General features: G+C 36.3%; 1 protein-coding gene across 2 annotated transcripts in view; it reads left to right on the top strand.

Annotated features, from left to right (window-relative positions):
• Positions 1-14,118, top strand: part of MTBP (MDM2 binding protein) — an 84,028-nt gene that overhangs the window by 45,689 nt on the left and 24,221 nt on the right. For both annotated transcript variants that reach the window (XM_060611229.2, XM_060611230.2), the window contains exon 14: positions 10,313-10,474. In XM_060611229.2, the coding sequence (XP_060467212.1) occupies positions 10,313-10,474 (162 nt within the window). The remainder of the gene's footprint in view (positions 1-10,312; positions 10,475-14,118) is intronic.

A 14,118-nucleotide genomic window follows, 5' to 3' on the forward strand; every position in this document is an offset into this window, starting at 1 on the left:
CCTTAGGTGGAAAGCTCTCAGTTGTTCACCATTGAGGATGATATTAGCAGTGGGTCTTTTGTATATGGCTTTTATGATCTTGAGGTACCCTTCTATCCCTACTTTCTTGAGGGCTTTTATCAAGAAAGGATGTTGTATTTTGTCAAATGCTTTCTTTGCATCTATTGAGAGGATCATATGGTTCTTGTCCTTTCTTTTATTGATGTGATGTATCACATTGATTGACTTGTGGATATTGAACCAGCCCTGCATCCAAGGTATAATGGTGAATAATGCTTTTAATATATTATTGGATCTGGTTGGCTAATATCTTGTTGAGAATTTTTGCATCCATGTTCATCAGGGAAATTGGTCTGTAGTTCTCCTTTTTAATGGGGTCTTTGTCTGGTTTTGCAATCAAGGTAATGCTGGCCTCATAGAATGATTTTCGAGGTTTTCCTTCCATTTCTATTTTTTGGAACAGCTTCAGAAGAGTGTTAATTGGATTCTTGTTTTGGGGAGATTTTTTATTACTAATTCAATTTCTTTACTTGTTATGGGTCTGTTCAAATTTTCTGTTTCTTCCTGTTTCAGTTTTAGTAGTTTATATGTTTCTAGGAATTTGTCCATTTCTTCCAGATTGCCCAATTTATTGGCATATAATTGCTCATAATATTCTCTTATTATTGTTTGTATTTCCACAGTGTTGGTTGTGGTCTCTTCTCTTTTGTTCTTGATTTTTATTTATTTATTTATTTATTTTCCTTTTTTTTTTTTTTTTTTTTTTTGATCAGACTGGCTAGGGGTTTATCAATTTTGTTAATTCTTTCAAAGAATCAGCTTCTGGTTTCATTGATCTGTTGTACTGTTTTTTTGGTTTTGATAGCATTGATTTCTGCTCTAATCTTTATTGTTTCCTGCCTTCTGCTGGCTTGGGTTTTATTTGCTGTTCTTTTTCCAGCCCTTTAAGGTGTAAGCTTAGGTTGTGTATCTGAGACCTTTTTTCCTTCTTTAGGAAGGCATGGATTATTATATACTTCCCTCTTTTGATGCCTTTGTTGCATCCCAGAGGTTTTGGGCTGTGGTGTTATCATTTTCATTGGCTTCCATGTAATTTCCTCTTTAACTTCTTGGTTAACCCATTCTTCATTCTTTAGTACAATATTCTTTGTTCTTCAAGTATTTGTTGTCTTTCTAAATTTTTTCTTGTGGTTGACTTCAAGTTTCATAGCATTGTGGTCTGTAAATATGCATGCTATGATCTTGATCTTTTTGTACTTGCTGAGGGCTGATTTGTGTCCTGGTATGTGATCTATTCTGGAGAATATTCCATGTGCACTGGAAAAGAATGTGTATACTGCTGCTTTAGAATGAAATAATCTGAATATATCTGTTAAGTCCATCTGGTCCAGTGTGTCATTCAAAGCCATTGTTTCCTTATTGATTTTCTGCTTAGATGATCTGTCCATTGTTATAAGTGGGGTGTCGAAGTCCCCTACTATTATGATATTCTTGTCAATGAGTTTCTTTATGTTTCTGATTAATTGATTTATATATTTGGGTGTTCCACATTGGGAACATAAATGTTTACAATTGTTAGATTTTCTTGGTGGATAGACCCCTTAATTATGATATAATGCCCTTCTTCATCTCTTGTTACAGTCTTTATTTTAAAATCTAGGTTGTCTGGTATAAGTATGGTTACTCCAGCTTTCTTTTGGCAACCAGTAGCATGATAGATGGCTCTTCATCCTCTTATTTTCATTCTGAAGGCGTCTTTAGATCTAAAATGGGTCTCTTGTAAACAGCATATAGATGGATCTTGTTTTCTTATCAATTCTGTTACCCTGTATCTTTTGATTGAAGTGTTTGATTGGAGTTTTTAGTCCATTGACATTTAGAGTGAGTACTGAAAGATTTGAACTTCTTGCCATTGGGTTAGGCACTCCTATAGAGTTAGGAGTTTCTGGTGGTGTTTTCTGGTACTTTCTAGTCATTGTTGCTTTTGGTCTTTTTTGTTTTCTTTCGTCTTTTCCCTCAGAGAGTCCCCGTTAAAATTTCTTGCAGGTCTGGTTTACTGGTTACCAACTCCTTTAGTTTTTGTTTGTCTGGGAAACTCTTTATCTCTCCTATTTTGAACGACAGCCTTGCTAGATAAAGAATTCTTGCCTGCATATTTTTCTGGTTTGGCATGTTGAATATATTCTGCCACTCCTTTCTGGCCTGCCAAGTTTCTGTGGATAGGTCTGCTGTGAACCTGATCTGTCTTACCTTACAGGTTAAGGACGTTTTTCCCTTGCTACTCTCATAATTCTTTGCTTGTCTGTGTATTTTGTGAATTTGACTGATATCCCTTGCTGATGGTCGTTTTTTGTTGATTTTGATGTCCGTCTCTTTCTCCATGTTAGGAAACTTTTCTGCTATGATTTGCCCACATAAACCTTCTACCCCTTTTTCTCTCTCTTCATCCCTCCAGGACCTCTATGATTCAGATGTTATTACTTTTCAACGTTTTTTTGTTTTTTTTTTTTTTTTTTTTTTTTTATTTTTGGGACAGAGAGAGACAGAGCATGAACGGGGGAGGGTCAGAGAGAGAGGGAGACACAGAATCGGAAACAGGCTCCAGGCTCCGAGCCATCAGCCCAGAGCCTGACGCGGGGCTCGAACTCACGGACCGTGAGATCGTGACCTGGCTGAAGTCGGACGCTTAACCGACTGCGCCACCCAGGCGCCCCCAGATGTTATTACTTTTTAATGAGTCACTGAGTTGTCTAATTCTCATATTGTGCTCTGTTGCCTTAATTTCCCTGTTTTTTTCTGTTTCACTGTTCTCCATAAGTTTGTCTTCTATATCGCTGATTTGCTGCTCTGCTTCATCCATCCTTGCTGCCGTGGCAACCATTCAAGATTGCACCTCAGTATCGCATTTTAAATTTTGTCCTGACTAGATTTTACTTCTTTTATGTCCAGAAAGGGACATATGATTCTATGCTTTTTCAACCCCAGCTGGTATTCTTATTATCGTGATTCTAAATTCAGGTTCAGACATCTTTCTTATATCTGTGTTAATTAAGTCCCTGGCTGTCATTTCTTCCTGTTCTTTGTTTTGGGTAAATTCCTGCAGAGTTCTGTGGCTCAAGTTAATGCAGATTGTTGTGTTAATCCTCAGATCAATTTTCTAGGTGTGCAAAATGGTTTCGTGATGATTTGGCTGCATTTCAGGACGAGAGAAACAGAACTTCCATGCTGCTCTGCCATCTTACCTAACTTTAACTTTTGTCTCTAGACCTTTTTATAAAATTTCTTGTTATATATTTTTGGTTGTAACAGGAGGATAGAGACTGCAAATAGAAAGAAATGTAACTACAAAGAAATTACTGTTACCTTGAGCATTGATTCTTTAACCATTGAGACTTTAACCATGACTGTTAATAAAAATTCATTTTGGGGCACCTGGGTAGCTCAGTTGGTTGAACATCCGACTTCGGCTCAGGTCATGATCTCACGGTCTGTGAGTTCGAGCCCCGCATCGGGCTCTGTGCTGGCATCTCAGAGCCTGGAGCCTGCTTTCGATTCTGTGTCTCCCTCTCTCTGCCCCTCCCCTGCTCATGCTCTGTCTCTCTCTCTGTCAAAAATAAGTAACATTAAAAAAAAAATTAAAAAAAAAATTCATTTCATATACTGAGTGAAGTTAGCTTTATGGATTTTTCTTATTCAGGAAAGTAACACTTTTTCCAATGGTCATAGTTTCAGGTTTTACTTCTATTACTAAATGTTAACTTAATATCAGTGTTAACATTCATTAGTCATCTATCAGTCTTATTCATTAGTACCTAATATGAGCTTATTTTAAACTAATTGATGAAGAATTTTTAAGAAATTGACTCAAATTGTGAGGCCTTATTAGTTGCATATAGAAAAAATGTGATATTAGAATTAAGTGGATATAGTATAAAATAAAAAGTATCCATTCTTTTCTTTTTTTTTTTTTTAAATTTTTTTTTTTAACGTTTATTTATTTTTGAGACAGAGAGAGACAGAGCTTGAACGGGGGAGGGTCAGAGAGAGGGAGACACAGAATCCGAAACAGGCTCCAGGCTCTGAGCTGTCAGCACAGAGCCCAACGCGGGGCTTGAACTCACGGACCGTGAGATCATTACCTGAGCCAAAGTTGGCCGCTCAACCGACTGAGCCACCCAGGTGCCCCACCATTCTTTTCTTTAAAAGCATTTAAAAAACATCTTGAATTCAGTAGGCTGTTTTATTCAATGAAAAATAATTTTAGAATACTTCGTCTCAATTATTCTGTAAGAGTTACCTACTTTTTCAGTTGGACAAATCAGGGTAATTCTGTAGTCTTAAACTCCAACCACTGATTTATTTTTTTAATTGTATAGATGATATTAGCTCAAGGAAAATACAGTTAGAAAGGCAAATCAGTTTCAATAAAAAGTAGTACATGTTACAACCAAGGGAAAAAAAATACTGGAATCGTATTGTTGTGGCTGGAAAACCCCTATTTCAAACATCAGCCTACAGTATTACTCACTTCTTAACTTTGTTCTGCCCCTGCTAATTCCCTCTTCAGGCCCTACTTTCTTACCATGGGCCTTCTGCAGCTCTTTAAAATTCTGTTCCCTCCATATCTCCCCTCTCCATCGTTGCGTCTCTTCCTTACCCTTTCAACCAGAAAGATTGCCAGAGTGGAATAGGCAGCTCTCTGAAGCTGATGCATTTCTCCTTTGGGTAGGAAGAGTTAACCCCCCTGTTTGGGCCAGAAGGGAAATACTAAAAGCTATACCTAGACTGCTGCCTGCAGGTATGATTGGAAGCTCTGGGTGGGGGTTGGGGGAAGAGCAGACAGAAGTACGGAATAAATGCTGAAAATGTAGAAGGGCCACGGGCAGCTGAGCTGTGCCAGCCATAGCTGTAAAGATGCCACAGCTTTGGGTGAAGTGCAAGGATGGTGGGGAGCCTGAAGCTGAAGGAAGCCATATAGCTAGTAGCTGCTAGAGAAACCAGCTCAGAGCATATCCAGGAAATGACCAATTTGCAATCCAAAGCATGAAATCGATGAATATTAATGATCCAGTTAATTTATGATGGAAATACTTGCTGAACCAATCTCTCCTGTACCCAGAGTCAATACTGGTTTAAAAATTTGGGGTAAAGATGCATCTTTTCAGAACTCCTGTATCTCTAAAGACAAGAAAATGACAGCAAAACAAAGTTTCTAATGTAAAATGTCTGAGTGTATTTCAGTGACTTTCAAAGAAGTGAAATATAAATATAAAAGTATCAAAAGTAGTATAGTTAATTAATTTACACATGGTGAAAACTAACGTAATAGGAGCAGCTTTCTTTGGGAAAAAAATCAACAATTCAATATCAATACAAAGATTATAGCCTTTGCTGAAAAACAAAAAGTTGTTCTGGAAGATTTTTTCAAAATTATCAACAAGACATAGAGTAGACTTATAATATCCCCAGTGGTTCTCTGACTAGTACTGAATCAGAGAGAGTAACTGGAAGAGTTTACACAAAAATACACGTGCATTAATTGAGACACTTTGTTTTTTACAATAACACAAAAGTCAAATAAAATTTCTGTTTTGGTTTAGTTTTTTAATAATTACTTCAGTAATTTTATTTATTTTTAAAATTATACTTAATACTATTAGAATACTTACAATTTTATAATTCATGTTTACTTGATTTTTTGTAACTTTTAGCTTCTTGCATTGGGAAGTATTAAATATCTTATTTCACTGATTTTTAAAGAAACAATTTAGGAATGCTGGACAATTTTTATTTATTTTTATTTATTTATTTTTTTTAATTTTTTTTTTTTTAACGTTTATTTATTTTTGAGACAGAGAGAGGCAGAGCATGAACAGAGGAGGGGCAGAGAGAGAGGGAGACACAGAATCCGAAACAGGCTCCAGGCTCTGAGCTGTCAGCACAGAGCCCGACGCGGGGCTCGAACTCACGGACTGTGAGATCATGACCTGAGCCGAAGTCGGACGCTTAACTGACCAAGCCACCCAGGCGCCCCATGGACAATTTTTAAATAAGATTGTTCAGTATGATACAAGACAAATGCCAAAACAGCAACAGTCTTGTCATTTTGCTCCAGTACTGCGGCCATTTCTTTGAGTTTCCCACTTCTTTTTTAAATTTATAGAACCTAGTAGAAAGCTGATTAACACTCAGTCTCTGGTACTTTTGAATATTCTGGTCTATATTTTTTCTTTAGTAAATACTAAGTTATTGCTATCTTTTTTTATGAATAGCATTCTTTTGCTGATTCATTTTTAGGCTTCAGTCCAATATTTTTCTCCCTAAACTTTTGACACTTGTGTGCAAACTCATTTATGCAGAGATTTTTTGTATAGGTAAATTATGCTGCTCATAATCCTGTTAAACTTCATCTGTTCCCTCTTTCTATTTCTCAGTCCTCAAGGCCAGAAGGAGTTCTACCCTGCTCTCAAGATAGCCCAACGTTGTAATGTAATTGACTGTTTTAATAAGCATGGGTCAGGTTCATGATTTAAGTTTATTTTTAATGTCAATAAAAATGTAGAGCTAAATTCTGAGCATATTACCTATTGTGCATCTTTCCTGTGAAAACAAACCACTGATAACTTTTAATTTTAGAATGACTCCCCGCAGATTGTGCAAAAAAGAAATGAAGCTTTTTATTTCTCACTAAGAAGTTGTAATAACAGCAGCATATTTTATAATCTTACTTTACCATTACTAATGTTCTTGAGTGCAGGAACCACCTTGGATAACAACTGGAATGATCCTAGCAATATCCACGTTGGTAGGGTGGGATTTTGCAGAGACATTGTTGTAAAGCTGATGTTCTCAAGTAGAATCTCTAGACCGGCTACTTTCTTCTTAGCCTACTCTCTTACATTATTTATGTGTCGACCTCATGTGATAATGTTCTGGACTTTAATCCTCTGTGTCCAAGAGCACAGCACAGTGCTTTGTAGACGACAAACTCCATAAATGTTGAGTTGAATTCTATGAATTTACAATTTACTATTATAGAAGAAAATGCTATTAGTTCAGAAGTGTTTTAAAAATGTAATATTTTGGGTGCGCCTGGGTGGCTCAGCCAGTGTCCAACTCTTATTTTGGCTCAGGTCATGATCTCATGGTTCAGGAGACCAAGCCCTTCATTGGGCTTTGAATTGATAGCACGGAGTCTGCTTGAGATTCTCTCTCTCCCTCTTTCTGCGCCCTTTACCCACTCACCCTCTCTCTCTCTCAAAAGAAATAAACCTTAAAAAAATGTAATGTTTTGACAAAAGTAATACATGGGTATCGTTTAAAATGCAAATGGTATTAAAAACTTCATGTAGAAACCAGCAATACTCTCCCTTTTCCTCCCCATCTTTCAGTCTTTGTCTGTAGACAGCTACCCTCAACTCTGCCAACTGGTTTTCCTAACATTTCCTCTAGTTTTTTAAGTAATGTGCGTATGCTATTTTTTGATTTGCCAGTTTCAGACATTATCTTGGCATCTAACACAGAAGATAAAGACTTACTTTCTCATATCACCTTTGCTTTCTCTTTCCACCCTTTACAGTGAAGTCATGAATTTTGGTCAGTGTTTAGTTTTAACATTATTATCACTATATAAATAAGTTTACCACTGAGTCTTGCAATATATGATGATAATTACCTCTCTTGTATAATCTTTGTTTTTCTTATGATGTGGATGATCATTTTTATTTGCCCATTCTTTTGTACAGGCAAAATATTGTTACTTTTCCAGAGGCTCCAACATTTTTCTACCTACTTAATAAGTTCATTATATGTTCAAACACAGTTCCTTTTTATTTCTCTTCATTTTTTTTTCCAGAGTGTTTACTATTTTTCTCTGTTGTGTTCAGGTTGCTTCTTAGACCTCTTGACTTCTGAGACACTTCTCTTTTCTTCTTTTCTTCTTTTGGAGTCTCCTTTTTTCCAGACTCCTTGTCTTCCTTCTTGGATTACTCCCTTGTTTGGTTGGTGACTATCTTTTAGTAACTACTTGAATAAAAGTTCATGGGTCATAATTTTTTTTGAGTTCTTGCTTACCTGAAAATATCTTTACTTGATTGACAAGTCATAAATACTTCTAGGTTGAAAACTATCTACCTTCGGAATTTTGAAGATGTTACTTTATTGTCTTCTACATGGTCGTGTTCCTACTGAGAAATCTAATGCCTATTTTTATCCTTTGTAGTGCTTTATTTTTGGTTTATTTGATTTTACTCCGTTCTGGAATCTTTATCTCCAGAAGCTTTACTCTGAATCATAGTGTGTATGTATTTGCTGTCCTCTCCCTCTGCCCCCAGTTTTTTAAGTTGTCCATTCAATGGGCCATTTCAATATAAGATTCACATTCTTAATCTGATAATTTTGATCTCTTTAAGAATTTCTTTCCCTTTCTCTTTTTTTCTCTTTCTAGAACTTTTATTAATTATATATTGGTTTTTCTGGACAGAATACCCAATTTTCTTTCCTATTTCCATATTGTTTTTTGTTCTAGTTTCTGGACAATATCTGGCATTTTATTTTAAGCCCTTTTATGGTATGTTTAAAATTTGAGTTCTCATGTACTTAATTTTAAAAAGTCTTTTTCTTGTTCATCAATTGTTCCTTTATCAAAGCATTGATTATTTCTATGAGAATATTAATGATAGCAAGCTTTCTTTTGTTTTCTGCAATGTTTTTTTGTTTTTTGTTTTTTGTTTGTTTGTTTTTTCCTGCTGGGCTCTTTTTTCCTCTTTGCTTGCTTTAGTCTTTCTTTTCATCTTAGATTTTTTCCTATTTTGAGGGTTGCAATAAATAAACCTCCTTACCCACCCAGTTGAGAAACAAATGTAAAAACACACAGATGGAAATAAATAACAGGTAAAAGCTTGATTGAAGGATATGACTTTTTAGATCTATGGCCAGGTGAATTTTCTGATACATAACCCAGAATTGAATTTCCCCCTCTTGAATGAAGAGCTAGGCAACTGAAAAGCTAGGCCCTGTTGGGGCAGGGCCCTTATCACATTGCAGAGAGCATAAATTCTGAGAACCTGCCAGCTCAGAGGAAGGTTGGGGAGAAGGATCTGATCAGCGAATGCCTTGTTTCTTCTCCAGACTAGCTCCAAGAGTGACAGCTGGGAGAAGGGAGCTACAGGTGTTACTGAATTAAAGTCTTACATGTGTAAACATAAGACCGTGGAAATGCAGAGTCCCCGCTCTCCTCAACACCTTTTCTTAAATGTCTAGTTACTCGTTTCTGTCTGTCCTGTTTTAAATGGGAAGCTTTGTGGACTTTAGTCTAATATACTGTCTGGCAAGCTGTACTGTAGAGTGGTGGAGTGACAAGTCACCATTTTGCTTGTGAGCTCCTGTCCCTACCTCTGCCTCAATATCAGGACCAAGCTCTTTTCTCTGGGGGCGTTCAGTTTTTCAAAAGCAGAATCCTTTCATCTTTCTTGGGAAGCATTTATACCTCCTAGCTTTCTGGCTACAGCACTTGGAGTTGGACCTTTCAGTATATAGACCTCTATTTAATCCCCCAGTTTTAGCCCCAGCTTCAGTGCTACCTTTCGGTGTGCCTGATGACACCAGTAGGCTGGGACTCTTTTTCAGCTTCCTCCCCCCAAAATGAGAACAGCCTCCTGGCTGTGAGGGGCGGAGGGTGGGGTGAAGACCTTTATTTAGTTGTCTCCTCCTTTTCTAAACATCCATGCGTCCAGTCCTAGTTTAACCTGGATCTCACCGTCATCTTCTCATACCACATAGTAGTGCTTTTGCAGGCACCCAGTGGACCCTTCCTGTCCTGTACCAACTCAGTTACTGTTCCACCATCGTCTCTTCTTCTAAAATGTCAAAAACTGTCATTATTAATTGTTTCTGCTTTTGTTGTCCTTTTTTTATTCCTTTGTTGTAGATTTAGGTTTTAGGAAGGAGAAGAAATAGATGGAATTGGTCAAGTCACCACATGTAACTGAGAGTCTTACAGGTTTTATTTTCACATAAACACCAATGTCCTTAATGGTCTGCAATATATTCTGAAAACTTGTAAACTATATATTTACCATTTATCACTTGTTGGCATTAACAGATTATTCTAGTTTTGTTTATCTCACATAACTGGAAATTCTGTCATTACCTACAAATGGGATTAAAAGGAAAATAGGCATGTTGATTTGCTGGAGAAAGTCAACTGTTTTACTTTTGAAAACATTTCCCATGAAAGAGTAGTGGATGTACTTCTAGAGAGGCTTTAAAATAATAGGCATATGGTTAATTATATTGTTTTGTTGTCTTACAGAAAGGAGAAAGTTGGCAAAGCAGCCTGAAGTAGTTTCTGTTGATGAACTCAAAAATCTGTTAGTACTCACAAGGGAACACTTTGTAGATCATTTTGATGCTTTTCTTCCTAAAACAATTTCAATAAAGACAGACAAAATTAAAACCTCCGATATGTCAAATGGTAAGTTTTTTGTTGGTTTAAATATTGGTTCTTTTTGTATGTTTGGCATTTATTATAGTGATTTATCATTAAAACTAATAAAATGTTGGTCAAATCAAGACGTATCTTATAAATTTAATTAGTGATATATATTTGCATAGTCAAGTATGGTGTGTATATATGATGAACTATTTCTCATCATTTGAATATTAAAAAGTTTCTGATCACTCTTTTTTTTTTTCTAAGTTTGTTTGAGAGAGAAAGAGCTCATGCATGTGTGTGTGTGGCGAGCAGGGGAGGAGCAGAGAGAGAGGGAGAGAGAGAAAATCCCAAGCAGGCTCCATGCCGTCAGCACAGAGCCCGACACGGGGCTTGATCTCACAAATGGTGAGATCATGACCTGAGCTGAGTTAAGAGTCAGATGCTTAACTGACTGAGCCACCCAGGCATCCCAATCACTCCTTTCTTTAAGGAGGTTTTTGAGCAGAGGGAGAAGCATTTTAAGGTGGTTCCTCTTACTGCTTTTACGAAGCTACTAGAAAGGGTGGATTTCTATTAAGTTACGTTTTTATAAGATAAGAATAGTAGGACCTACGCAGTAAATTTACTATAGTTAAAACTATATACAGTAAGATGCTCCACATTTGCCATTCATTGTAGCAGGAACAGTCACCAGACTTCACTGAAGGAGCAGGATACCATTTCTGTATTCATTTGCATTTTTTTCCTATTTTCCTGGTTCCTATTCTTGTGATGAATTTGAATGGAGTGAAGCTTTACAGGATCTAACAAGAAAGCATTTGGTGATTGCCTAGCATTTTAAAAGTCCAGGATAATTTTTTGTTTTTATTCCATGAGAATCCTTTTTTATTACATAGGTTAATAAGAAAATGACCAAAGAATCAAGTTAACAGTAATATTTGTTGAATGAGTTTTCTGTTTTTGACACCATAAAGGTACACAAAAACTTTATGGCTTATGATCTGCTTTGAAAGCAAAATGCAAATACAGCATGCTGTGACATTTCAAGAGCCCAGGCCCTGGAGCTAGAGTGCCAGGGCTCAAATCTGAGTTTTGTCGCTTGTTAGCTGAATGTCTTTGGGCAGTTTTTCCGCCTCCTCATGCTTCTGTTTCCTCATGTTTTAAATGGGATTAATATCACCCACTTACTAGGGTTATTGCGAGGAGTAGACGAGTTGATGCATAAGCAACACAATGGATGCCAAAAACCTGTGAGCTGTTATTTGTATTATCATTATCATCATCATTACGTATCAGTAACAAAGTTCAATAGCAATGCAGAGTAATGTCAAAGATGTTGGAGACAGTGTAAGGTTCCTTGTAAATGGGGGATATGTTCAATAAAGAGACAAAGCTTCTTGGTTGCAACATGGGCTCTGGAACCAGACTAACAAGGTGGAAGCCGCTCTGCAGCTTACTTGCTATATGACTTTGGGTAAGTTTTCTAACCTCTCTGAGCTTCAAGTTATTTTTAATATTTAAATTGGAAATGACAAAGGTTGTTATGAGGATTAAATGAATTATTTATAAATTGCTTAGAAAGTTGCCTGGTATGCATATATTTTCACTCTTTTGTGGATCCTGAGAAACTTAACAGAAACCCATGGGGGAGGGGAAGGGGAAAAAAAAAAAAAAAAAGAGGTTAGAGTGGGAGAGAGCCAAAGCATAAGAGACTCTTAAAAACTGAGAACAAACTGAGGGTTGATGGGGGGTGGGAGGGAGGGGAGGGTGGGTGATGGGTATTGAGGAGGGCACTTTTTGGGATGAGCACTGGGTGTTGTATGGAAACCAATTTGACAATAAATTTCATATATTGAAAAAAATAAAAAAATAGACAAAAAAAAAAAAAGAAAGTTGCCTGGTATGAAGTGCCATATATTAGTTTTTAAGTTAATGAATGTGAGTTTAGAGGAAAGGAATATAACAAGGGTAGGATAGTCACAGAACACTTTGTTAGGAGCCAAGGGACTCTGATGTAGGTCTTGAGTGATTCATGGGTTCTAGAGAGAGTGGAGAAGATAGGATTTTCCAGGGAGAAGAAGTAATATACCCAGAGTCATGGAGGTAAGAAAGGGCAAACTGAGACCAAGAGAGAAGTTGGCCTAATCAGAGGATTTGTACAGAAGATAACAGTTGGAAGGTAGGAAGGGCTGAAATAATTGTTTTTTTGTAAGTAAGGATATGTATCTTCTAGTTACCCATACAAAGTCAAGTTCTAGGACACTATTAACACACTGAGTTATGGGGTGCTCATCTTAAAATGTAAATCAGATTATATCACTCCTTTGCTCAAACCTTTGCCATTACTTTCCATTATACATAGAATGTGTCATCCTTAACATGGCTTACAAAAGCCCTACATGATGTCTGCCCTCATACTAGCTTCTAGAATTCTAGCTTCCTCCTGTGTCACATTTCTGTTTCCTTAGTACCACAGAGAGTCTTTCCGTTCCTTGAGCACATCACATCCCTTTCCATCTCAGGAACTATATACATGCAGTATCCTCTTTCTGGAATACTTTTCTCCCAGTCTTTTCCTGATGAATTGACAGTCATTCTTCAGACTTTGACTTAAATGTTAACTTCCTGAAAGGTTTTCCCAGACCTTCCTCACTTTAAGTTGATTCCTCTTGTACTCATTTTCTGTATCTTTCTTTGAATTATTTTTTACATTTTAAATTATATACTATGTATGTAATTTTTTATTAATTGTGTGTCTTTATTCTGAACCATATGTTCTTTGAGAATAAGGAGTGTGCCTGCTTACTGTCTCCAATACCCTAGAGCTTAGTACAGTACCTGGCACATAGGAATTCATTTCTCCCCAAATAATGTGGAACAAATGAAAGAAACCTTGAAGTTTTTTTTGTTTTTTTTTTTTTTTTTTGAGCCCGAACTGAAATTTGACAGGTTATATATTTGAACATGACTCCTCTAAGAATGAAGTTTTGATTTTTAACATTCTTAGTAGCTTTTGTTTCAGTAAATACATCTATATGTGAATTATACAGCAAAAGAAGCAATAAGGTCAATCATGTTTCATATTGTGACCCATTGTTTAACAACCACGCTCATTAGGAATTATTGACAATCGTTAGAGTTATTGATCTGCTTTCTTTTTCTTTCTTTCTTTTTTTTTTTTATAAAATCTCTAGCATATATAACAAATAAAAATCAGCATGGAGAAAATGTCTTGATCTAACCATTTTATATAATCATTGCCACAGAGTTGCTAAAAACTTACAGTGCCAAATGTGATATCTGAACTCCAAAATGCAGTAACTGTCTCCTTCACCTCAGACCACTGGGGACATAAACACACTGTATAAATGGGTTTTCTAGGTAATTTTATAAGATCACAGTTTTATTATTTCAAATATTTTAATAAGAATCTCCTAGTATGTGTTTATAATTCTTGCTTTGTTAAACAGAATATGCCAATTACAATGTAACCTTTTCTTTGTGATTTATTCATATTTATGTATGTCAGGTTATAATGGCCTATATTACTATCCACATATTTTCATCTGCAGTATTACTTCCTTTTTGTTTGCTGTGATTTGCGTAGGGAAGGTTTTGAATCCCTATTTCCCTATAGAATCACTTTTATTTCTTTGTTTCTCCTGTAAAGTAAAACACTTTTT

The sequence above is a fragment of the Panthera onca genome, chromosome F2, assembly GCF_046562875.1.
Source record: "Panthera onca isolate mPanOnc1 chromosome F2, mPanOnc1 haplotype 2, whole genome shotgun sequence".
NCBI lineage: Eukaryota > Metazoa > Chordata > Mammalia > Carnivora > Felidae > Panthera > Panthera onca.